This window comes from Clarias gariepinus, chromosome 16 (genome assembly GCF_024256425.1).
Source record: "Clarias gariepinus isolate MV-2021 ecotype Netherlands chromosome 16, CGAR_prim_01v2, whole genome shotgun sequence".
Taxonomy (NCBI): Eukaryota; Metazoa; Chordata; class Actinopteri; order Siluriformes; family Clariidae; genus Clarias; species Clarias gariepinus.
The window spans coordinates 22109883-22136428 of NC_071115.1; the positions used below are offsets into that span (position 1 = coordinate 22109883).

The 26546-nt window shown below is 39.2% G+C and overlaps 1 protein-coding gene across 2 annotated transcripts in view; it reads left to right on the forward strand.

Annotated features, from left to right (window-relative positions):
* The first annotated feature begins 7478 nt into the window (after nucleotides 1-7478).
* Nucleotides 7479-26546, forward strand: part of septin9a (septin 9a) — a 100581-nt gene continuing 81513 nt past the window's right edge. Inside the window, exons 1-2 of one of the 2 annotated variants that reach the window (XM_053514386.1) lie at nucleotides 7479-7689; nucleotides 15949-16023. In XM_053514386.1, coding sequence (XP_053370361.1) covers nucleotides 7671-7689; nucleotides 15949-16023 — 94 coding nt within the window. In that variant the 5' untranslated portion in view covers nucleotides 7479-7670. Of the gene's footprint in view, nucleotides 7690-15948; nucleotides 16024-20217; nucleotides 20327-26546 lie in introns of those variants that run through there. The other variant, XM_053514388.1, reaches the window with a different exon arrangement.

The window sequence follows — 26546 nt, forward strand, 5'->3', positions numbered from 1 at the left end:
AAGAACACAGCCATGAATAAAGAACGGTACAAAAACATTCTAGGAGAGCAACTTCTCCCAACCATCTAAGAACAGTTTGGTGACGAACAATGCCTTTTCCAGCATGATGGAGCACCTTGCCATATACAAGAGAGCGAGCATCAGGCAAAAGTGATAACTAAATGGCGAGTGGACAAACAAAACCCCACAAATTTCAGCAAAATCCAAGCATCTATATATTTTATCTCCAATTTACATTTAAATTGTAAATTTAAGGTGAAGTGGAAGCACATGTGTGACTCACACGTCAGATAGGAGGGCTCAATTGCAGACTTTTGCTTAGAGCCCCCAAGGATGTCGGGACTGCCCACGTTCTTTCCACGGTGTATTTCAAAGTGTGCTCACGGAGTAGACATTACTTCCTATATTACTCTAGTAACTCGGCACTTCGGATACCTCTTGATGCCACCAAATTTTACACTATGGAAATTAAATATTGCATATTTATTAAAACAAACTGAAAATATTATAATACCATTATGAAAAATATACAAGACTTAATGTCATGACCGGGGTGTTGTGGCAGGTGTTGAACGCCGTGTGCGGAAGGAGCAGGCATAGAGGCAGAGGGGTGGTGTAACCAAAGTCTTTTAATTAAGGGTAAACACAAAGTATAAATAAAGATACAAACAAAGGAACAAACAAACTCAAACAATACTTAACTTTGTGCTAACAGAAGGCAGGGGGACAAACACAGGCAGGGGGACAAACACCTAACAGGACACAAACGAGGCGTGGAGCTGAAAACTGGACACTAGAGGAACGGGAGACACTAGAGAGGAACGGGAGACACTAGAGAGGAACGGGAGACACTAGAGAGGAACGGGAGACACGTAAAGACTAGAGACGAGAGACCAATAGAGGGACGGGACGAGGGCTAAAGACATGGCAATCAGCTTGGCATGGCTTTTAGCTAAACATGGTTAAGCTAAGCCTAACCATGGCATTCAGCTACACATACACCTAGCTAAGCATGTCTTTAGCCCCAACATGCACTAAGCTACACTTACCTAATAGCTTAAACACACTAGGGAATAGGGGCACAGAAACACAGACAAGTGATACCCAGTGGCTAGGCTAGGGGACACTCAAAGGCTAGGCACACTGGGCAACTAGGGAGGTAAGAGACACAGGACAGCTAGAGACACAGAGGGGCTATGGCTAGAAGCATGCTAGTTACTGTAACTCAACATAGAATTTAGCTAAACATGCTCCTAGCCACACACACACCTAACTACTTACCTGCTCTAGCTAAACACAAGAACACAGGAGGACAGGACTGAATCAGCTCCACTAACACAGACACACAAAACATACACAGAAACATTGCCAATAAGAGAGCCCAAGTCAACACAACTAAAATCAAAGTACAAACTAAACATAACAAAACAGAACATAAAACCCACACAAATGACAGTGGTGGTACCAAAAAATGCTCGACCCAGTTTCCCAGTCTAAACAGCTATTTATAGATTAATTGATGGCTACCTCGGTTCAGGTGTGCACTGCCTCACCTGACCGAGGTGCCTGCTGGGAAACTGAGTCGGCCAACAAAAACTACAAAATAAAAACAGTGACCTCTAGTGGAGGACCCTTACAGTTACCCCCCCCCCCCCAACCGCTCCTCCGGAGCGCTATTGGTGGTCCCAGGGCACTTCCCTCGTGTCCCGTGTCCTTTCACCCGACCCCAACGGGCTAGCTCCCGTAGTCAAAGGGTGCTTAAGGGTGTGCTGGGGTGTCGCTCCGAAGGCGGCGAGCCTTGAATAATGGCTACTGGACGAAGGTGGGGGTAAAAGGTGGGGGCTTCCACATGAGGCCTGCTGGTGTTGCTGGGACCTCCTCGAGGCGCTCGGCGGCTGCTGCTGGGACCTCCACGAGGTGCTCGGCGGCTGCTGCAGCTGTGGCCTCCACGTGAGGCGCGAAGGGTGCTGCAGCCGTAAAGTCACAGCCCCCTCTGCTATGCCTTGGTCGGTCGAGCATTCTGTCATGACCGGGGTGTTGTGGCAGGTGTTGAACGCCGTGGGCGGAAGGAGCAGGCATAGAGGCAGAGGGGTGGTGTAACCAAACAGTCTTTTAATTAAGGGTAAACACAAAGTAAATAAAGATACAAACAAAGGAACAAACAAACTCAAACAATACTTAACTTTGTGCTAACAGGGGCTCTCTGGCGAGACACAGGCAGGGGGACAAACACCTAACAGGACACAAACGAGGCGTGGAGCTGAAACTGGACACTAGAGAGGAACGGGGAGACACTAGAGAGGAACGGGGAGACACTAGAGAGGAACGGGGAGACACTAGAGAGGAACGGGGAGACACTAGAGAGGAACGGGGAGACACTAGAGAGGAACGGGGAGACACTAGAGAGGAACGGGGAGACACTAGAGAGGAACGGGGAGACACTAGAGAGGAACGGGGAGACACTAGAGAGGAACGGGGAGACACTAGAGAGGAACGGGGAGACACTAGAGAGGAACGGGGAGACACTAGAGAGGAACGGGGAGACACTAGAGAGGAACGGGGAGACACTAGAGAGGAACGGGGAGACACTAGAGAGGAACGGGGACTAAGCTACACTTACCTAATAGCTTAAACACACTAGGGAATAGGGGCACAGAAACACAGACAGGGGACACTCAAAGGCTAGGCCAGGGGACACTCAAAGGCTAGGCCAGGGGACACTCAAAGGCTAGGCCAGGGGACACTCAAAGGCTAGGCCAGGGGACACTCAAAGGCTAGGCCAGGGGACACTCAAAGGCTAGGCCAGGGGACACTCAAAGGCTAGGCCAGGGGACACTCAAAGGCTAGGCCAGGGGACACTCAAAGGCTAGGCCAGGGGACACTCAAAGGCTAGGCCAGGGGACACTCAAAGGCTAGGCCAGGGGACACTCAAAGGCTAGGCCAGGGGACACTCAAAGGCTAGGCCAGGGGACACTCAAAGGCTAGGCCAGGGGACACTCAAAGGCTAGGCCAGGGGACACTCAAAGGCTAGGCCAGGGGACACTCAAAGGCTAGGCCAGGGGACACTCAAAGGCTAGGCCAGGGGACACTCAAAGGCTAGGCCAGGGGACACTCAAAGGCTAGGCCAGGGGACACTCAAAGGCTAGGCCAGGGGACACTCAAAGGCTAGGCCAGGGGACACTCAAAGGCTAGGCCAGGGGACACTCAAAGGCTAGGCACACTGGGCAACTAGGGAGGTAGGAGACACAGGACAGCTAGAGACACAGAGGGGCTATGGCTAGAAGCATGCTAGTTACTGTAACTCAACATAGAATTTAGCTAAACATGCTCCTAGCCACACACACACCTAACTACTTACCTGCTCTAGCTAAACACAAGAACACGGGAGGACAGGACTGAATCAGCTCCACTAACACAGACACACAAAACATACACAGAAACATTGCCAATAAGAGAGCCCAAGTCAACACAACTAAAATCAAAGTACAAACTAAACATATAACAAAACAGAACATAAAACCCACACAAATGACAGTGGTGGTACCAAAAAATGCTCGACCCAGTTTCCCAGTCTAAACAGCTATTTATAGATTGATTGATGGCTACCTCGGTTCAGGTGTGCACTGCCTCACCTGACCGAGGTGCCTGCTGGGAAACTGAGTCAGCCAACAAAAACTACAAAATAAAAACAGTGACCTCTAGTGGAGGACCCTTACACTTAAAAATATTTAAAAAATATATTAAAAAATATTGTTGTGCAGGATTTTTACAGATAACTACAGTAACATAGATAACAGTAAGGATTTATTGATTGAATTTAATGAAAATAACTGGCGTATTATTGTTATTATGTTGTCCATGACAAAAATGATAATAGACATATAAATCCCTTTTTGATGATATCAAAGGGAACTCTACTGTAGGTAGAAGGTGACCCTGGACGGGGTGTCGCAGGGCACACAAGAACACATACTCACCAGAAGTCAGCAAAATGCACAAATGCTGTAATTAAGTAAAAGTAGTGATTTACTGGAGCAAATATTACTATACTATTAATATATTATGTACAGGTCTTCCATTTACTTGTGTACTTGAGCCAAATTACTCACCATCAACTATTAAAACTACCAGGCTTGCTCAAAGTAGCCTTTTTAGTAGATCAAAGCCTTTATCATAGTAAAAAAAAAATTCTTTACTGTTCGTAAAATACCAATGTACACCTCTCATACTGTTTAACTTTCTTAACCTTAAGTGAAATAATTACAAGGTGATTTTATGTAGGATATATGCTTTGTGTGTGTGTTTTTTTTTTTTTTTTTTTTTTTGCTAACATGATTTCTATGCTAAGATGTAATAAGACACTTAAAAATATTTTTTGTTCATGCATAGTAATCAGAAGTTTATATATTCTTATCCTGAACAGGACCATCATGGCAGTATATTGGGCTTGTGAACTGGTAATATTTTAAATGATTGTACAGTACAATCAAACTTGGTACAATAAAACCCTAGGTTTGGTGCAAGTTTGGTGCAGTTTTCTAAAATTAGCACAGGGTCAACATTTTAAATACAGGACCAAAAATATACATTCAACACACCTATGATATGATTACTTTTGGTAGCCATCTTGTTAAATATTTGATAACACTTCGTGAAAGAATTAAAATGTTCAACTTAATTTATTAGTTTTCTGGCAAATGGCACATTTAAAAAATGATAACTGAGAAAAACTAGGTGCATTTATTCAGAAGAAAAAAAGATATTTGACTTAAGCATTTTTTCATTCAAGTTGTAACTTGGAAACTGTCACAATAGACTTACACTAAAAGAATACGCTTTTAGTTCGTCAGGAAACCAAAACAACACCTTACGGATTGAGAGGAAATTGAAACGACACCATTGCGTTCTAGTCAAATAAGCAAAACCTAAGAGTTATTTTCTATGTGTGAACCCTGTTCTGCAAGGCATTGCATATTTTCATTTGCTGGTGTTATTTGTATTGTTATTTGTAAGTCATTTAAATTTTACAATTTATTTACAATGTAATGTTCAACAAGCACATATGGGTATAATTACTCAGGTGTTCATACATAGTTGCAGCTTTGTCAGCTTGCTACTATTTGTTTTTCAGTTTTTCTTCTGAAAAATATTCATTAAATAATGCAGTGAATCAGTGAATTCATTAGTTTAATATGAGATTATATGATATTTTATAATTATAGGACAGATTAGATTAGTTGAAAAGAAAAAAAAATTGTCATAATACATTTAAACACTTATATACATTGGATTTTAAAATTCACACCCTTTTAGATTATTCATACACATTTAATTTAAAATAGATTAAATGGCCTTTTTGGCCAGTCATGTACTGTATTTTTTTTTTTTTTTTTTTTGTATTTAAATGTATTTGTTATTTCATTGTTTTTAAATGACATCTCAAAATTGATTAAAAAAATTCTAAAATGTAATTATTTTTGTCATTCATATAATGAAATGGTAATAAATGTATGCATTGCTAATTCTAATGTTAATATCATAGCCATAGTATTCTTGGCTTTCTCAGTTAACTCATTCATTTGGTAAGGCATGTTTCTTTTTTATTTTAACATAATCATCACACATTGACATAACAAAAATTCAGAAAAATAATTCTAGTTGGATGTTTTGCAAAGACCAATATTTAGATGTATTACATGATGAGTTTTTTTTTTTTTCCTCAAAACCATGGTGCCATCTAGTGAATTTTTTGTACATACTGTAGTATTTCTCAGATATGGGGTTGTGGTCAAGCAGGTTAAACAAATGTAAGCTATGCCAATTGGGTTAAAAAGATAAAGTCATTTAAAGATTTTGTACAGCCTGAGGTGCACTGGGTGCATATACATACAGTACATACATACAGAGTGCACGAGAGTGTGTTTATACAACAATCAACAACAATATCACAGGTCAGTTGAATCCAGGTGACAGGATCGTGTATGTATGCATGTAAGTATGTATGTATGTATGTATGTATGAATATGCACCTAGTGGGACCGATAAAGGTATACTCACCTTAAAAGCATAAGCAAAATAAGTGGCTGCTAGGGTCCCCGTGGCCTCCGGGGGCCCCCAAGAGTGACAGCAATTTATTTTAATTTTTTTGCAAATATGTCAGTGGGCAATGGTAGTTATACAAAAACGCAATATTAAATGAAACAACAACAACAATGCAATATAAAAAAAATGCAATATTATGTTAAAAGGGCTGCAGGATGCAAGCACAGTCTGACTGTGACTGTGATTATTGGAGCTGATCGTAGAGGCAGCAGCATTGCAGCAAAACCATCATAAATGTCACAAAAAAGAACATATCCTTCAGGTGCAGAGAAAAGAAAAAAGAAGAAAAGCGAGGAGGAGAAAAAAACAGCAAGATAAAGGTATGTTAATAAGAAAATTCATGTAAACTAAGCAATGTTGCACGCTTACGTTAGCTGGCTAGTTAATTAACAACCTAGGTAGGCTGTCTTCTTATTTTAGGGAAGTTCATGTTTCAATAATATACTTGACATCTTAATATATTATAATATAACAAATTACTACGATAGTTTTAGATGAAAGTTTTTGTCTTCTGTGTAAAAATAACTTCCTGGGTATTTATTTTTGTAATAAAAATAAGCTTCTGTTTCATAAACTTGTTTTATGTGTACAGATGGATTGCTGCCGTGTTTAATAATTTATGTTGTTAAAATAGCATTCTGTTCCATCAACTATACTTTTCCCTAAACTTCCCTATGAGCACTATTGAAATATTTTGGAGGTGTGGCACAACCAATGTTAGATTTATACTTTGTGAATAATTAAGCATTGACAAGAGTCAATCGTATTGGTGGCACAGAGAGGCTACTAAATAAATTCGACCTGGGGCACCATAAAGGCTTGGGCCGGCCCTGTATATACTGTATATACTGTATGTGTACTGTATATGATCGTTATACACACACCTTGTAGTTATAAAGGTAGAACTGATGTTACATATGAGAGAGAGAGAGAGAGAGAGAGAGAGATTAAAAGCAGAAGGGTTAAAACACTAAACAAAATAAATAAACAATAAATTTAATAAACACTAGTCTAAATAAATAAATAAACAAACAATAAATATTAAAACATTTTTAAAGTATTTACCTAATCTAAACTTTCTAATACTCCAACAAATTATACTTTTCCAAAATCTTCTGTATACTTACATGAGAAGAAAAACGAATGGTATACTGTTTTGAAAAAGTCACCATGATGCCACTTTAGCCTGGTTTACAGTATCAGTGGTTCCGCCTCTGAGAGAGAAAGCGGGGGGGTGGACACACACACACACACACACAGGTGTGTACTACTCTTTCGCCTAGGCGGAGTCAGCGTTCAGGTGTACGTGTATTGACAATAAGCGACACGATTCTGTTCGTTTTGTTGCGGTTTTAAAGTGGCGGAATCTAACAGATTATCGAGAAGTCGGCTGTCAGGTGGATCTTCACTGCACACCTTCACCGAGCCAGTGGAGGGGGCGGGGCCGCCTGCTTTAACCTGAAGACAGAAATATCCTGTAACTTACACCTTACTGGAAATTACTTTACATTCACACTCGAGAAGTGTGTGATATTATTAATTTGTGCTGTTACAGCGGGAACAAAACAATGAAGAAATCGCCTACAGGTAAGTCACTGACGAGGCTTGAATTACACGTTCGGCTGTTTTAGAATCCCGCGCGAAAACCTAAAACAACAATAGCAACAACAACAATAATAATAAAAAATAATAATAATAATAAAAGCATGTTCAAGTAAGATAAAAAATAAAATAAAAAAGGGACAACAACTCTATACCTTCCGTATAACACTTACTGTATGTACTGTAGGTCAGTCTGAGACAGCGCCTTCACCATAACCATCTCTACAGATACTCTGCACTTTACAAAAATGAACTGCCATTCAGTTATGACACATAAGAATAACTTTTTATTATTGTGATTCATGGGAGAAGCTGAAACACATGGGCTTATAAACAGCTCATTCCTAATTATTATTTTATTTTTGCCTACAGGGTGTGTCAAGGAACCTCTAGCTGGCATGTGCCCGTGCAGTTCCTTATTGAGAAACATCTGATAGGAAACCTGTGACATGACACTCCTTGTAGATCCGTAGTCTGACATTTTTTTAGTACATTATGACGGTTTGCTGGAAAATGAGCACTAAAGTCTGCTTGTCATTTTTTAGCTCATACTCTGAATTCATATCAATGGTCAAGCACCTTGAAGTGCCTCAGCATTGTCTCTAGGTTTTGTTTTTGTATGATTTTGGGCAGCAACATTCACCAACCTTTCTCACTGCTTAATTGTTGATATGTACCATCAATATTACTGTAGGACAGTTATTTCTAGAAAGGCAGCAATGTGTTGTCCTCTATAATCTGCACAGCCCTATAACCTCTTAGTATACTTTGTGTACACACTTATTTGACTGGAATGTAGAATTTCTTAAGGTTACCCAAAGTCATTGATACAGCACACCCAGCTAGTCTTGCACACATGTTGAATCATGTTCTCTCTCTCTCTCTCTCTCTCTCTCTCTCCTCTCTATTGTCTAACAGTATACTTTGCCTAGTGTGCATAACCTGTAGAGTAGTTCAGGGCGAGAGATACAAAGCTTCACTCCAAAATTTCTTGGGGGGTGGGGGGAGGGGGGGGAATGTCAGTTTATTCTTTTAGTCAACATCCACACCCATTTGATTAAACACACAGTACATCCCGACAACACTTGGCAAAGAAATAAAATACCACATTATTGCAATATAACTGACACATTTAATTCAACAACCCCAAATGTTGTTTTCTTGTGTACAAATTAGTCTTGTCTTCATCTCTTGTGAACATTATACTTAAAATTGTTGAAGTCCTCCAAAATTTTATGTAATTTGCTGAAAGGCTTTATATCAGGCAAGGATTTCACTTACTCAACAGGAAGGGAATTATTACAGAAGAATGAATGAATGTCTTTGTTAATCCCTTTGCTGGATAATTGCCCACCAAAGAGTAATCTTTGTTCCTAGCACATCTGAGCAGTGATAGCTTCTTTATCTCACTCTGTCCTCCTCCCTTGCCTCACCTTATCTGCAATATGTTAACAGTTTTTTTTATTTCGAGGGCAAACAGTGTATACATAGCCTGGATCAGTTCTAGCGTGAACCCTAATTTGATAGCTCATTAGTTTATTTCTGAAGAATTTGCATGTACATGCAAACTAACAGTGCAACTTTTTGCTGACTATTGATCAGTCATGAACTGTCGCCTTGCACCTCCAAGGTCCAGGTTCGATTCCCGTCTCTGTGTGCATGGGTTTCCTCCGTTTATATGCAGGTTAGGCTAATTGGCCCGAAGTGTGTGAATGAGTATGTGTGTGTGTGTGTGTGTGTGTGTGTGCCCTGCAATGGATTGGCACCCTGTCCAGGGTGTACCCTGCCTCGCGCCCTAAGCCTCCTGGGAATGGCTCCAGGTCCCCGCGACCATAAATACAGGATAAAGCGGTATAGATGATTAATTGAGTGAATGATTAGTCATGTGACTGCATAGTGTGGCATTGTTTTTTTTAATTGTGAGTTAGGAATTTATAACAGTTAGACCACCTAGGCTTTTTCTAAGTGACAAGATGCTTAACTGCCAAAATGATGTGGTTTTGGTGAACAGAAAATTCCTTCGAAAATTGTTTCAAGTTTCAATATGGGATTTTGTTTTTCATAAAATGAGCAGTAAAGTTAGGTAAGAAAAGTCACTGTCATAAGCAAGAAAGAAAATATGATGCAAAGCCCTGTTTTTTTTTTTTTTTGGTTTAATAATATACTGTAACACATGAAGGTGATTATTATCCTAACAGCTCATTTAGAATGTTTTATTTTTCTTATCAGCCATAGCTTTTAACATCAAAACCACATAGGTTTTGGGTTCCCCTTATGCCACCTGAGCAGCTCTGGCCCCTTGGGGTGTGGGTCCATGACATTTCTGGGGGTGTTTCTGTGGTATCTGACACCAGGACATTGGCAGCAGATCCTTTGGGTGCTGTGGGTTGCAGGGTTGGGCCTCCGTGAATTGGAGTTGTTTGTCTGTTGCATGACATGGATGCTCGATTGGATTAGTTTTAGGGAATTTAAAGGCTGGGGTCAACAATCTTGAATTCTTTGCCCGCTAAGCCCTATACAGGGCTGCTGTGCTGGGATACAGTCGGTGTTGTGGTACCTTTCTCTCATGGCCAATGTTGACTTTGTTTTGTTAGTTTGTGTTGTATTGTCTTTTCCGTGGGATTAGGCAGAGCTTTGGTCCCCACTGGTGTAGATGGCAATAATTAAAATAATACAGTGGAACCTTCAATTGTGAGTAACTTGGTCTGCGAGCGTTTTGTGAGACAAGCAAGTTTTTAAAATAAAATTTGAAATCAGGATGAAGTCAAAAGAATTGTCTATAGACCTCCAACACAGGATTGTCCCGAGGCACAAATCTGGGGAAGGTTACGAAAAAATTTCTGCTGCTTTAAAGGTCTCAATGAGCACAGTGGCCGCCATATTCCGTAAATGGAAGAAGTTCGAAACCACCTTCCTAGAGCTGGCCGGCCATCTAAACTAAACGATCAGGGAGAAGGGCCTTAGTCAGGGAGGTGACCAAGAACCTGATGGTCACTCTGTCAGAGCTCCAGAGGTCTTTTGTGGAGAGAGGAGAACCTTCCATCTTTGCAGCAATCCACCAATCAGGCCTATATGGTAGAGTGGGCAGAGAGTCATCACACCTGAAAATTTAGTTTTTCATGGTCTGAGAGTCCTTCAGGTGCCTTTTGGCAAACTCCAGGTGGTTGTGGTGTTTAGTACTTTAAATATTTGTAATTCAGAAACACTGAAAAATACTAGTTTAAAAAAAAAAAAAAAAAAAATATATATATATATATATATATATATATATATATATATATATATATTTTAAACTAGTTTAAAACTAGTGTTTCTGAATTACAAATATTCAAAGTACTACACAAATAATGTACAACGCATTTAATGAAAACTAATGAAAACTGGGTGCTTAGTGGTTACCCGTATCGATTTACACCACTATGGTCGAGATTTTCGAATTTTGCCTCCATTCTGTGTGCATGTTCTCGCAGTGTGTTGGTCAGTAGTCCCTCAAAACTTCAGTTTCCTCCCACAAGCACATTCAGCACAAGTGTGTGTGCTGTTTGTGCTCGTGCCCTGTGATTGGTTGGCACCCATCCTATGGCAGGCACTTTGTGACCTTGCAAAAAGTAAGCATTATGGAAATTACATGTATTGATGGAAGGTAAGCAAACAGATGTTTAGAATTTGTTTAAACACCTTTGTAAATCTAAAAAAAAATGTTTTTGTTTCCTCAATGTTTCTTTTTAGCAGTGATAAGGCAAGTCTAATTTTTAAGTTATTTCTTTCCGATACAGATTTGGTTGCAGATCACATTTTACAGACACCACTAAACTCTCAGATTTTCAGTTATTTACTTATGTATTTTGCTTAGACAGCTTTGGATTTTTTTGCTTAAAAGCGTTGTGTTCTCCTGTGAGTCGAGGACAGAATTTAGAAAAGACCAGATGGTTCTTACTCTTTCTCTCTTTCCCATTTTAGTTCTTTTGCTCAGTCCCTTTTTATTTATTTCACTTTTTCTCCACCCATCTCTATTTCTTTGAAACCAGATTGTGTGCTTTGTAATTATTATGTGGAGACGGAGGAATGTGGCAGGCTCCTGTTATGGCCCCTCAGTTCTCAGGCCTGCCAGGAGTGCAGTTGGACTAATGTTAAAGATTATCTCCATTTAGCTAAAACACTCCTCAATTCATGTTTCATGAATGAACTTCACCTCCATCTCCTTGTGAATCAGGTACTTTGCCCTGATTTGCTCTGTAGCCTTACTTAGACGCTATAAAAATTTATTTTAAGATTAAAAAATATAGAACACATTCATAATTTTATTCAAGGCAGATTAAATCTAGCCTCGGTCATGAATTTTTCAAAGACTGTCCTTGTCATGGCTTTACACTTGTGAAATGTAGGTATCTGCAGGTATTTGTGGGATGTGTGGACACTTGCCAAAATCATTGCTATGTCATTATCTGCATCCACCTTCTATTATTGTTGTTTCCTGCCTAAGAGTGAATTATGAGCGATCAAAAGCAGTGATATACAGTATATATATATATATATACAATGCATAAATCTGTAAATAATGATGGAGCATACCACCCTTGTGTCATGGAAGAAAGTTCCTGTCAGTACAAGATTTTGTTCTACCCACTAAAACATATCTCTTCTTGTCAAGCTCAGATTAGTTTAAGTAACTGCCTCATAATGACATGCTTGGTTTAGGTTGCCTTGCACATTCTTGTCTTTTTACTTAAAATAAAAAACAAACAAACATATAGTGCATAAGAACCCCAGAACTACTGTAGGACTTGGTGCCATTGTGCTGCAGAAACATTAAAGGATGCTTGTGCTAAACAATGTTTTGCTTCTACTCACTTATCATTCCTGGAGGTGTTGTGAAACATATAGTAATGCTTGCTAGTAAAATAAAGTGGCCTGTGGCAACAAGAAAGAGTACATCTCTGTGGGTGTGTTGTACAAACGGTGGACCACCTCTTACTCAAATACTGCTTTTATCAAGCGCCTGAATAGGGAGGCCCTTTTGTTTGCACTGTTTCCAGTATCTATGACTCAAACCTATGCCTCACACTATCAGTGTGACCAGTCTTTAAACAGACTATAAACTGATTATTATAACTTCCAAAGAGGCTTAGGTGCTACACTGGAACTTCCTATTAGAGCATTCATTAGTGTACTAAGGTGCAAGAATGAATATGAGAAATACACAATTTGTGCAGGTTAGTGGATACAAATCTTCCAGAGAAAAATCTAACTCGGACAAAGCCATGGCTAAACCCTTCAGGACCTTTTTAGCACAAGTCTGTCAAATCTGCTTTCTACAGACATTTTTTCATGCTTTATGCTTTGGACTTTTAGTTGACGCTTGGGTTAGTTGTTTCATAATTCTGACTGAAACTGAAATCACCTGTGGGCCAGACAGGTGATTTCAGTTTCAGTCAGAACTATGTATAGTAGTTAAACTCCTTGTTTTTGTCTTCTTGTCTTGTGCATATATATAAATATATATACACTTAAAAGTTTTAGAACGCTTGCAAATTTCTTTGTTTTTGTTGTGATGTATTTTCTACATTCTACAACAATACTAGGGATTTCAAAACTATAAAATAACACATATGGGATTAGGTAATTACGTAACAACAAGAAAAATAACAGTTAGTTGTTATTTTAAGACACAGGGGTCAGCCTTTCTGTATTAGTTCTTGCAAGAACAGTATTGTCAAGTGCATTTGCAAAATCCGTCAAGCACCATAATGAAACTGGCTCTCGGGAGATTAATGCATTTTTTGGACGCCTTCAGAATTCATTTACAATGTAGAAAGGAATAAAAATCAGGAACCATCATGGAGTTAGAAAGTGTTCTAAAACTTTTGAACAATAGTGTATATATACTGAAACCTTGGATTGCGAGTAACACAGTTTGCGAGTGTTCCGCAAGACGAGCAAAGATTTTTAATACATTTTGACTTTAAATTTTTGAAGTCTTGGTTTACAAGTACCGACTATCATGTATCTCGCATGCACTTCTTGTTTTGACGCCGGGCGTCATGTGATCACAACTGGGCCAACGTTTTTTCTCTCTCTTGGGCTGCGAAATTGTGGGTAATCGTCTTCCCTGCCACCGTGGACACCGTGCCCCACATATACACACACACAGACCTCCCCTACTTTCACCTTTAAAGACACACACAGACACACACACATACTCTTACTCTTTGCTCCACACAGAAACACTGCTCTGTCGCGTTTTTTTTTTTTTTAAGTTTAGTTGCAGGTAAATTTTCAACAGTGATTCCATTAGTGTGTCACTCAATTGAGTGTCATTAGAGATATTTCTTGTTTATTTTTCCGATAAAACAGACACACACACATACACAAATGGAAACACTTATCTGTCTGGATTTATTTAAACTTTTTAAGGTAAAGTGCTGGTTAATTTGTTTTATATTTGTATGAAATATTTTTATATAGTTATTTTTTTTGGGGCTGTGAAACTAATAAATTGAGTTTCTATTATTTCTTATGGGAAAATTTGTGTTGTTTACGAGTGTTTTTAAATGCGAGCCTACTTCCGGAACGAATCATGCTCGTAATCCAATGTTTCACTGTATGTGTTTGTATGTGTGTGTGTGTGTGTGTGTGTGTGAATTACTGTCAGATCTATAGCTGTCTGATTTGTTTTAATTAATTTATGCCATGCCTCACCCTCAAACCCCTGTCTATTTGCTGTATATGGATAATATTTTTTGAAAAAATAGACATTACAGTCTTTATGTAAGAAAGCACCATGGAGGTGAGGCCGACGGCTCCCATGTACTACCATGAATCACATGCCAGTTTCTCGGTTTGTGTTTGGTTTTTGATTGATTGGTGTATTTGGTTCTAGGCGTTGGGGTCATGTATTTCTTGAATTTGTTGTTGTCACTCCTGTGTTTCAGCCTTAATTTTTAGTCTAAACTCACTTCCTAGCTAAGCCCCTGTTCCATGGTATAATGTGGTGTATTAAAATGTAACCCACACCTGCATCCTTATCATGCATCATTTTGAGACAGAATGGAAGACTGAATTCAAGACCTATACAAGGATGCAGCAAGTTAACTAAGAGAACAAAGAATGCCAAGAATATAAATGTTATGTTCAATATGGTCTTGGACATAAATATTTTGACTCCACATGACAGTGTCAAATCCCTCCTGTAGATTTCAATGAGAGAATCTGGCAGATTAGAAACCTTGGGAAAAGGGTTGTCTTTAGTTCATGATATTTCATGTCACCATCCCAGCATGGCTGCCGGTCAAAATTCTCATAGTCTGAAGACAACCAATTTGGTAGACCTTCACTAAATTCATCAAACTGCCTAAGCAGGTTTCCCCATGATGTGGTATGAACGATTATTAACATTTTTGGGAGTTGATTAGGAGTGTATGGCCTGGATCTGAACAGCCCTGCTTCCTTTGGCAGAGGTCGATGACCTGTTTCCTCATTTGTTTATTTTCAGGTTTTGGAATCATCTTTATTTTGCACATCGTGTGTTGGCTATAGCATGTGGCTTAATCTCAGTTCTTAGCCTAGTCTCTGTTTCTGCTTGTGTGGGGTTGAGCCTGCTATGAAGTTGAGCCTGTACCTGCATCTTCACCTCCTGAAACTGTGATTAATTCAACTTTAATTTGCATGTTGTGCCATCATGTGGTTTTTAAAAGTAATGACATACTCAGATTTAGAAGATAATAGGATATACAGTACCCGAGTACTTTACATGGAAGTTATGGTGGCACAGTATGCATGTTTTTGTGCATCTTAAGCCTACTGGCAGAAAATATATAACTTGCTTAAAATAAACAATAAAATTTTTTAGCATGTCAAATCTAGGCAAAATAAATAAAAAAATCTCTCAGCGAGGTTCCACGTGCGTCACCCTGGCTGTGTTGAGGCCCGTATTTGGACCTGGGCCAGTGACAGCCCTGGCTTGTGCAGTCACATCCCATACTACACGCTGTTGCTTGCACAAACTCTTATCTCTTTATGTACACTATAAACAGGAGGAGTTAACATGACCTCTCGTGCAGTGTTATTCAATCACACGATACAGAACTTACCTACACAAGAAAAAGAAATGCTTCCAAGACATTGCTATATTGTATTATGTTTACCTTGCTCATGCTGTACAGTATGCTATCCTTACTGCTATCCAGTTTTCTTCAATTCAGATATAGGAAGAAAATTGCATTAACAGATTTTATTTATTTATAGGCCCACCAGCCAGGTCCAACAGTGGCAGGCAGAGGAGGCTAGAGAGAGCAGATTCTACTGGGGCCACAGGGACTGGTAAGTACTGTAAATGCTGAAACACTTAATAACACTCTATTTAATCCTGTGAGTATGATATGGATATGATGTGTCCAGAAGCACTCTCCTTAGATATCTTTCTGAATTATTAAATAGTCCAATCCAGTCCAGACTGTACTTACATTATCAGCAATAAAAAAAACTACAAAAAAATCAAGCTATAATTTAAGCTTGTTATAAACATAACAATAGTATCACATGGTATGATAATTACACATAATACATAATACATAATTAAAGGATAATTATTTTATCAAAGCTAAGTTATGATCCACATAGCTGTGATTCACTGTGCCTATTTATCCATTCATTCAAGCCTAGCCGTGGTGTACGTATGTCTGATGAGGTCATTCTGTCTGTGTCTGCTAGCAACCAAAAAGGCATTTCCTTTCCATGGAACAGAAAGAGGGAGAGAGAAAGAGAAAATAACTGTGGTGATGCCTCACCACTAAGTCTTACTTTTTCAGTGAGGTATTTCAGCTTCAGATATATTTGAATTAGTCTTTTCAAAGTGTCTGGGAGAATATATCTAGAATTCAGGTGCACAGACAGTAAATTACAGTATTAGCATACATATAAATGCTGTGAATGCGTTGGATGGCACATCCTCCACGTATCCCTGACAAAACATAACACCCACTAATGCATGCAGGGGTTTTTTCTTTCCTGCATTTTCTAAGAGCAGCAAGAAATGGTCTGAGAGATTTAGGGACTTGTGGGTCCACAGATAGGAGGGCTGGCCAGAAAGTACGAAAGAGAGCTCCTGGATTTGGCCTGCCTCGGTCCCTGACTCTGAGGCAAAGATAAGTGTTAATGCATTATAACTCTTCTAAAAGCTCCAGTGTCAAAACTTTAATTATTCCAATACCATGAATGTTTTAGATAGCATTGGGAATAAAACACACAAGCTCCAGAACTGGAGCACTACATGCACATACTACAGTATGACTGAAGGTTGGGCAGATTAAAACTTCCTGTGTGCAACGAACCTCAAACGCAGGGGAGGAATCTTTAGGTACTGGACTGAATTTGGCTTCAGAAGAGTGGCTTGGAAAAGGAGAGTAAGCTGGGAGTCTGTATTACTGATGTGTGTTAAGGGTATTCAAACTATTTAAATTAAATGCAAAGAAATGGCAGAAAAACATTCAGCGAGTGGAGCGCCTGATCCTTCAATGTCACAGAATTGAGGAAGAGACGCGTCTGTCTATGGGAAGTGTACACTGAATAATTCATGAGAACCACTTGCTTTTTACAGCAACTCGGCTGGGAATTATTACTACATCCTGACAGTTCTGATCTCGCTCCAAACCTCGCGTCCGGGCCATTAAAGGAGTTCCTGGGAGGCCAGTGTTTTAGATGTGAAGCATAAAGTCTGATTATGGCTCCAGTGTGCTGAGAAAACGTTCTACCTTGCTGTTATCTCATAGTAAGATGCTGGGATAAGTGCATTAGTGTAGCAGAGGATTATATAGAGAAAACAAATGTAGTTCTTACTCTCATAACTGTGTTCTGGTTTTCTGCACAATCAAATGTCCCAGGTTTGACATCAACACTCCTCGTATGTATACAAGCATTTAACCTAATACAACTAGTACAGTCAAAAAATTATTAAAGAAATAATTATAATAATAAAGAATCATATAAAAAACTACAAGTAAAACTCCAAAAATAAGAATATCTTGCAAAAGTTCGTTTATTTCAGTAATGCAACTTGTAAAGAAGTTGTATTACGTGCAAAAAGTTCATTAAATGCAAAGCAAGCTAGTTCAAGCCGTGATTTGTCATAATTGAGATGATTATGGCATACAGCTCATGAAAACCCCAAATCCACAATTTCAGAAAATTTAAATATTACATGCACTCAATAAAACAAGGATTGTACATAGAAAATATCAGACCTCTGAAAAGTATAGGTATGCATACGTACTCAGAACTTGGTTTGGGCCCTATTTGCAGCAATTACTGCCTCAATGCGGCGTGGCATGGAAGCTATCAGCCTGTGGCACTGGTGAGGTGTTATAGAAGACCAGGATGCTTTAATAGCGGCCTTCAGCTGTTCTGCATTGTTCGGTCTCATGTTTCTCATTTTTTTCTTGGCAATGCCCCATAGATTTTCTATGGGGTTCAGGTCAGGCAAGTTTGCTGGCCAATCAAGCACAGTAATCCCACAGTCATTGAACTTGGTTTTGGTGCTTTTGGCAGTGTGGGCAGGTGCCAAGTCCTACTGGAAAATGAAGTCCGCATCCCCATAAAGCTTGTCTGCGGTAGGAAGCATGAAGTGCTCCAAAATCTCCTGGTAAATGACTGCGTTGACCCTTGCAGTCTTGCAGTGTGTGTCTCTCCATTCTTCCTCCGGACTCAGGGTCCTTTGTTTCCAAATGAGATGCAAAAGTTGCTCTCATCAGAAAAGAGGACTTTGGACTCCTGAGCAACAGACTGGTATTTTTTTTTCTTTAGCCCAGGTAAGACGCTTCTAACTTTGTTTGTTGTTCAGAAGCGGCTTGACAAGAGAAATATGACATTTGAAGCCCATGTCCAGTATCCATCTGTGTGTGGTGGCTCTTGATGCACTGACTCCAGCCTTAGTCCACTCCTTGTAAAAGTCCCCAACACTTTTGAATGGCCTGACAATCCTCTCCAGGCTGCGGTCATCCCTGCTGCTTGTGCACCTTTTTCTTCCACATAACTTTACATTAATGTGCTTTGATACAGCACTTTGAGAACATCCGACTTCTTTTGCAATTACCTTTGATGATGCACAACTGTCAGGTCAGCAGTCTTTCCCATGATTCTGCTTCCTACTGAACCAGACTGAGAGACCATTTAAATGCTCAGGAACCCTTTGCAGGTGTTATGGCTTAATTAGCTGATTAGAGTGAGACAGTTTGAGCCTGGAATGTTAAACCTTTTCAGAATATTCAATTTTTCTGAGATTGTGGATTTGGGGTTTTCATGAGCTGTTACCCATAATCATCTTAATTATGACAAATCACGACTTGAACTATCTTGCTTTGCATGTAATGAGTCTGTTTCATGTATTAGTTTCACCATTTAAGTTGCATTACTGAAATAAATGAACTTTTGCACGATATTTAAATTTTTCAAAATTTCACCTGTATACTTTACAGCTCAAACAACCTGTTTTGTACATATTGTCACACGCTTTAAAGCGCTTTCTTTAAAATTGTGAGTTTTAAAAATGCAGAAAAGACATATTTAAATGAATGGTTTTTCCAGTAGTTAAAACATTATGACATCATGAGGTTTTGTAAAGCTTTGTTCCAAAATTCTAAATAATTATTAATAATATGTACATGATTCCATATATAACATGGTCAGATCTGTGGCATGCACTCTTAGGGCTATGTTGAGGAGAGGATTATATTGCAACATTCAGGGTGTGGTTTGACCTTACATGCAAACACAAGTGTGTCTTTACCCTTGGGTGGATTTGGGCCTCTTTTCCATTTGTGTGCTAGTTAAATAGCCCTTGACCCCCAGTTGTGGTGAACAAGTCAAAGTGTCTTAGAGTCTGAACAAAGACACAGCCTCCGCACTCCAGTCAGCTCCAAATTCTTTCCTTACCCTGGTTGAGCAATGCACTAAAATGTCATGTGGATTAAGCACAATTTTTATAGTAATATTTCCATCTAGCCCAGGGTAATATTTAATTATACGTCTGCTTGGAGTTGGTGTAAGGGTAGCGATTTCTGGTTTATTTTTTACATATACGCACAGAGCATGGAGTGTGGTGTGGCCAAAATCAAATGTCGCTCCAGGATTCCTCATACCACTGAGAAGAGGGATATTTTCAGAAGAGGAGCTCAAATCACATGACCTAAAATTTCCATCTTAGATACAATGCTGCCTCAGTGTCACAGTAAAGAGAAACAGGGAGAGGGAGCGAGAGAGGGCCTATAACTTAGCGAACTAAAAAAAAAAAAAGCAATGAAAGCTCCATATGATGAGCACATGGGTATGCTGTAATCCTGGATACACTCATTGTCACAGCACAAGGAATACATTAAACTGGGAGAAAGGAAAGAGACAGTTAGAGGGAGAACGAGACACAGAGAGAGAGAGAAAGAGAGAGAGAGAGAGGGAGAGAGAGAGAGAGAGGGAGGGAGACCACGAGTCAATGAGACAGACCATGAGTGAGTGAGGCAGCAGTGCTATTGTGGGAAAGAGAAGGAAAGCCCAGGAAAGACTAGCGGAGAAAAGCAGAGGATATATGTAGCTCTCCAGGGTGTGTGTCTGGATATGGAGGGAGACAAAATTGCAGGTAAGACATAAGCAACTGTCAGTGTTTCTTTTTACTGGGCAAAAGGAACCTATTGTGCCTCATACAGGTTAACTGTTGGACACACTTTTTTTGTCTTTTGGTATGTTTAGTATTGTTACAGACTAGACTGCTAGATCATAGTTATGCTGTTTTAAATGGATCATAAACGGTAATGGTAATTGTTAAGCTCTATATATGAGGCTGCCAGATTGTTGTCTCGTTAAACGCGGTACAAAGTTAAGAAAAGCCTTCATACAACTTTTGTCCCTGGTGGTTTTACTTTTGTGGGTTTGTGCTATGTTCACTGGAACGGCTGTTTTTTCCATAGATATCTTTCACAGGAGCACAGCCATGCCATAATAGTAACCCATAAAGTGTGTGTGCATACAGTACTGTAACCCATACTGTGTGTGTGTGTGTGCATGTGCTAAAATGCTTTCAGACTGTATGTGTCAGTGCAACAACGTCATCATTGATTGCAGTCTCTTTGAGTGAGGAGTTAGGATTGTTTCAAAGTGGGCCGACCAACCACGGCACAGTAATTCTGTTAAAACTATAGTGCAAAGTACAGTGACTTCCCCTGCCTGATTTTAGTGCTCGTGTAACCAGTGCCTGGTTATACACTACACTGATTCTCTCTCTCTTTCTCTCTCTCTAACACACACACACACTCACACACACACACACACACACACACACACACACTCACCTTATTTGTCTCTCCGGATTGTGCTCTAGAAAGGAAAATAAGAAAAATCAGTTTATAGAAAATAAGCAAGTGTGTAAAGAGTTTAAAAGATGGCAGGTTGGCTAATAGTGACAAACATATGAGCTGATAAAAGTAGCACAGTTCATAGTTGCAACTTCTGCACTTAGTACTAAGGGCAAGGGCATTTCCCAGTCACATATGGATCCACTTTGTTTGTTTTCTGCTTAATGATAAACTTAACTATACCTTTTATAGTCATAGCCCTACTTCCTGGAATTGTCATGCAACTCTGCATTGGGTATGACACAAATATACGTATGACTATTGTTTCTGGTCAAGTTAGAATAACTGCATTTTCCATTATTATCAGTGAATGTCTAAGAAAAATTTGATCCGTACAGTAAGTAAATAAAATAAATAATAGAATTTAGAAAATGAAGGCTAGCTCAGACAATTTACATTAGTTTAGTGTCTTTTTGATCTATTTTGTGAGTTTACTCATGTGTATGTCTCTAGGACTGCTTTTATTATTAGGCAACTTCTTAACTTTTTAACAGTAATACACATAAATTTAGTATTTGTTTAGTCTTATTAAAAATTTTTTTTTTAGTTGATAATGTCACGTAGACTGGCTGATTCAGCTTTAATGGCCACAGCTTAGTAGTCTGAAACGCTGGCCTCCCAGGAACTCCTTCAATGGTCCAAACATGTGTAAATGGGGTCAGCACTGTACAGGGGATGTGGCAATAACTCCTGTAGTTCCTGTAATGTGCAACTGATGTTTATGAATGATTGTGTATACAGTTCCCAGAGACAAAAGTGTTTCTTCTGCAAGCTGGTAACAAGATATCTATCGATTTTCAAGGATCTGGCGCGTGATTGTCATTCATGGATGTATGGTCTTTTTGAAAACATTTGCACCATTTGGGTGTTTTACTGCAGCTACTTTAAGAGTCTCAACACCATACTGTGCTTGAAGTCTTCTGTAAACATCAGTATGTTTTATGCCATCATTCACAGGAAATTTCATCACAAGTCCTGTTATGACCTGAACGTCCCTCGTATTTTGTTAGTAGTTTGTTGTTGTTGCCAATTTGTACTGTAGTGATATCAATAAGGCGTATGCACAAAACTTTGTATGCACTAGCAATTTTCTCACCTATCACACAAGTACTGTAACAACCAGGGAGGTTAAGGGTGTTTTATGTGCCTCCTTCTGAGACAAGCGACCCTGCCACTGGATTTTTTTTTGAAGCAGTGTCAAAGGGCAACTCACGCGGACAAAAGTGTTCTGCATACACGAGTTCATAGACACCACACTTCTGGTAAGATTGAAAGGAGTAAGTGGGAGCACAGCCAGTTTTGCTATCTTGGACCTCTGGTCACAAGACATCTGTTATCCTCAGGATTTAAGCGTATAGTCTGCACTTTTCTGCTGTACCACTTGGAAGCTTGCTTTCATTTCTGACCTGGAAAAATGGCAACAGGTAAAGATAGATAGCCTAATGCCCAACCAAATTGTAGCTCTCAAGTTAAACTTGCTTTAAAATAGACCTAAATTTATTCTTTTTTTTTTAAAGAAAAAAGACTTATTTTTTTTTACTTGTGTGTTGCATCTGTTTCCTCTCTAATTTTTTTTTACTCTTAAATTAATCATAGTCTTTTCATCTCATCTGGCCCGCAGAAGGCCTATGTTCACCCACTAATTCAGTGTCATGCTTTTTGGCTGCTTGCTGCATATTACTTTCATTAGAGCTGCACAAGGTGGCAATGTTGGGTTTTAAAATGCAGACCTCAGGCAGAAAGTTTTTTTCATAGCAGCAAGTTTGGATGCAGCTTTTTATATGTAACTTGACTAGTCATCCAATAGAGCGTATTAGGTGTAAAACCTAGGATTAATAGTACTAAATTAAAATATACCATAATCCCATATAATTTCTCTTTTGTAGACAACTCTGGGCTAACTCTGGTGAGTGATCTATATTTTATTTTTCACAGTAAACTGTACAGTCGGTTTTTGTTTAATAAACAAATGTGAATGTACTGTAAGGTGATTCATTTAAAGCCAATATATGTACAGTATATAAAGTATATAGTCAGTTAAAGAAGTCATGTATTACTTTGTTTATGTCTGATGCTGTGTGCAGCATGTTAATTTGACATAAATCCTTAAACAGGGGGGGAAATTCAGGTATTTCATGTCACAAAAAAAATAGTTTTCACAAAGTTTGCTGCTAAACTGCTTTTAGATTTTTGTTTCAGTTGTTTCCGTGATGTACTGAAATATAATTACAAGCACTTTATACGTTTTAAAGGCTTTTACTGACAATTACATGACGTTTATGCAAAGAGTCAGTATTTGCAGTGTTGGCCCTTCTTTTTCAGGACCTCTGCAATTCGACTGGGCATGCTCTCAATCAACTTCTGGGCCAAATTCTGACTGATAGCAACCCATTCTTTCATAATCACTTCTTGGAGTTTGTCAGAATTAGTGGGTTTTTGTTTGTCCCCCCGCCTTTTGATGATTGTCCACAAGTTCTCAATGGGATTAAGATCTGGGGAGTTTCCAGGCCATGGACCCAAAATTTCAACGTTTTGGTCCCCGAGCCACTTAGTTATCACTTTTGCCTTATGGCACGGTGCTCCATCGTGCTGAAAAATGCATTGTTCTTCACCAAACTGTTGTTGGATTGTTGGAAGAAGTTGCTGTTGGAGGGTGTTTTGGTACCATTCTTTATTCATGGCTGTGTTTTTGGGCAAAATTGTGAGTGAGCCCACTCCCTTGGATGAGAAGCAACCCCACACATGAATGGTTTTAGGATGCTTTACTGTTGGCATGACACAGGACTGATGGTGGTGCTCATCTTTTCTTCTCTGGACAAGCCTTTTTCCAGGTGCCCCAAACAATCGGAAAAAAGCTTCATCTGAGAATATGAACTTGCCCCAGTCCCCAGCAGTCCATTCGCCATACTTTCTGCAGAAGATCAATCTGTCCCTGATGTTTTTTTGGAGAGAAGTGGCTTCTTTGCTTCCCTTCTTGACACCAGGCCATCTTCCAAAAGTCTTCGCCTCACTGTGCGTGCAGATGCGCTCACACCTGCCTGTTGCCATTCCTGAGCAAGCTCTGCACTGGTGGCACTCCGATCCCGCAGCTCAATCCTCTTTAGGAGACGATCCTGGCGCTTACTGGACTTTCTTGGATGCCCTGAAGCCTTCTTAACAAGAATTGAACCTCTTTTCTTAAAGTTCTTGATGATCCTATAAACTGTTGATTTAGGTGCAATCTCAGTACAATCACTACAATATCCTTGCCTGTGAAGCCATTTTTATGCAACGCAATGATGGCTGCACACGTTTCTTTGCAGGTCACCATGGTTAACAATGGAAGAACAATGATTTCAAGCATCACCCTCCTTTTAACATGCCAAGTCTGCCATTCTAATCCAATCAGCTGACATAATGATCTCCAGCCTTGTGCTCGTCCACATTCTCACCTGAGTTAAGAAGACGATTACTGAAATGATCTCAGCAGGTCCTTTAATGACAGCAATGAAATGCAATGGAAAGGTTTTTTTGGGATTTAAGTTCATTTTCATGGCAAAGAAGGACTATGCAATACATCTGATCCCTCTTCATAACATTCTGGAGTATATGCAAATTGCTATTATAAAAACTTAAGCAGCAACTTTTCCAATTTCCAATATTTATGTAATTCTCAACTTTTGGCCACGACTGTACACAGTATATGGTGACATTTATTACAGAAGTGCTTGGAAAGTTTCTGTAATTACCAGGATCCACAACAGTTCTTAGACAGGTCTTGTTGTACAACTTAACATAAGATGGTGTACATGCATGTGTATGTAAGTGTTGCAGTATACATTATATAGCATTTAAAATATTTACATTTACTTTCATGGCATTTTGGCAGTTGGCCTTATAGTGTGTACCATACATACATAAGTGCTTTGAGGTCTCTGTCAAAGAATACATCATTATAATGGTTCAATAGGTTACTGACCATCAGTCTAAACACTGTTTAGAAGTCTTTTTATTGTTAGTCCAAGTACATAAGGAAAATGTAAGTTGTTTGAAGCCTGCCAGTGGCTGAGCTATTCAGATATCTAGAGGAAATTCATTGCACCACTTGTGTACCAGGTCTACTAATCTACTATTTACTAATTAGTTAAGATTATCATTTTGTATAAAGTTGTTATGCATGTGTAGGGCTCAGAGCAGCTCATTCTTTACTTTTCGGACTGTTAACGCTTAAGCCCAGTGCAGCTGATTAACCCCACTTTTAGGGTTGCACATTTCATATCTTTAAATAGCATTAATATTTCCATGTTCTTCGCATGAAAAAATAAAATAATAATTAAAATAAAATTGAACAATATGCAGCACACCAAAAAAGGGAACAACAAAAACTTTCCAAAACATTTATTTTTTCCATTTTTTATTTAATCACAAAATCAGAAACTGAAAAACAAGCTGGTATCCATGTTTTTATTTTGGTTTAGGAAATTAATAAAAGAAAGAAAAAAGCATTTTATTTTGTTTTATAATAAAAAAATCTGAACAATGAACGATTCATGTATTCAGCTAGATCATTAGATAGGAAAGCGAGTATTCTGTACAGGGAGGGAATTGGGCCCAGTCCTCCTGGTTTTCTGCACAATAAGTTTTCAGGAAATTACCAACTTCCTCATTAGCTTTGTTGTTGGCCCAAGTGATCAATCAGTCTCAAAGGTGCTGTGGTACAAATTCATACCCTTTATAGCAGTGCTTAGGAATATGTGTTTCTGGTAAATTGTTGATTTACCTATATTATGTCCCAAATTGTGCCCTCTGTTAAATAGGATTCAGACAGGATGCTGTCTTATGTCCTTTTATCTTTTATTTACCAAATTGATTCTATTCTAAATAGAAAAATGTTTTTAGGTTAGAGCTCTTAAAATCAGTAGTCCTTAAAAAACTGAGTGATCTTATCCTGTTCAGTAAATGCTACATGTTTGGTGAAGTACATTGGACACTGCAGCATAAAGTTCTGGTATTAACCAGATCTCCTTAGTACTTTTCGGGACAGGCCACAAGCATAGCAGTGGCCAGGGACAGAGGGTTCTGTGGTGGAAAAGGGGGCATAGGCGGGGGTGGTGTAGTGAGTGGTGTGGCTTGGCACTGGGCCTGTTGCATGATAAACTGCACCATCAGCTAGTTAGTTCCAGACTGTGATGCAGCTGGGATAATTTGACTTGAACTTGGGATAACTCTTGGTACATAGCTCTTGTAAAGGCGCTTGCCTTCTATACATTAATTTCCTCCCTTCTATCAGGAGGCAGTCAACATAAAACACAGTACAGTGGAACCTCGAAATAAATATATAAGAAATAAATACATAAAAATAATTAATGCAAAATATTAAGTAAAAATGAAACAAATTAACCTGCACTTTACCTTTTAAAAAAGTAAAAAATTAATCCCGGCAGATAAGTGTTTCCCTTTGTGCATGCA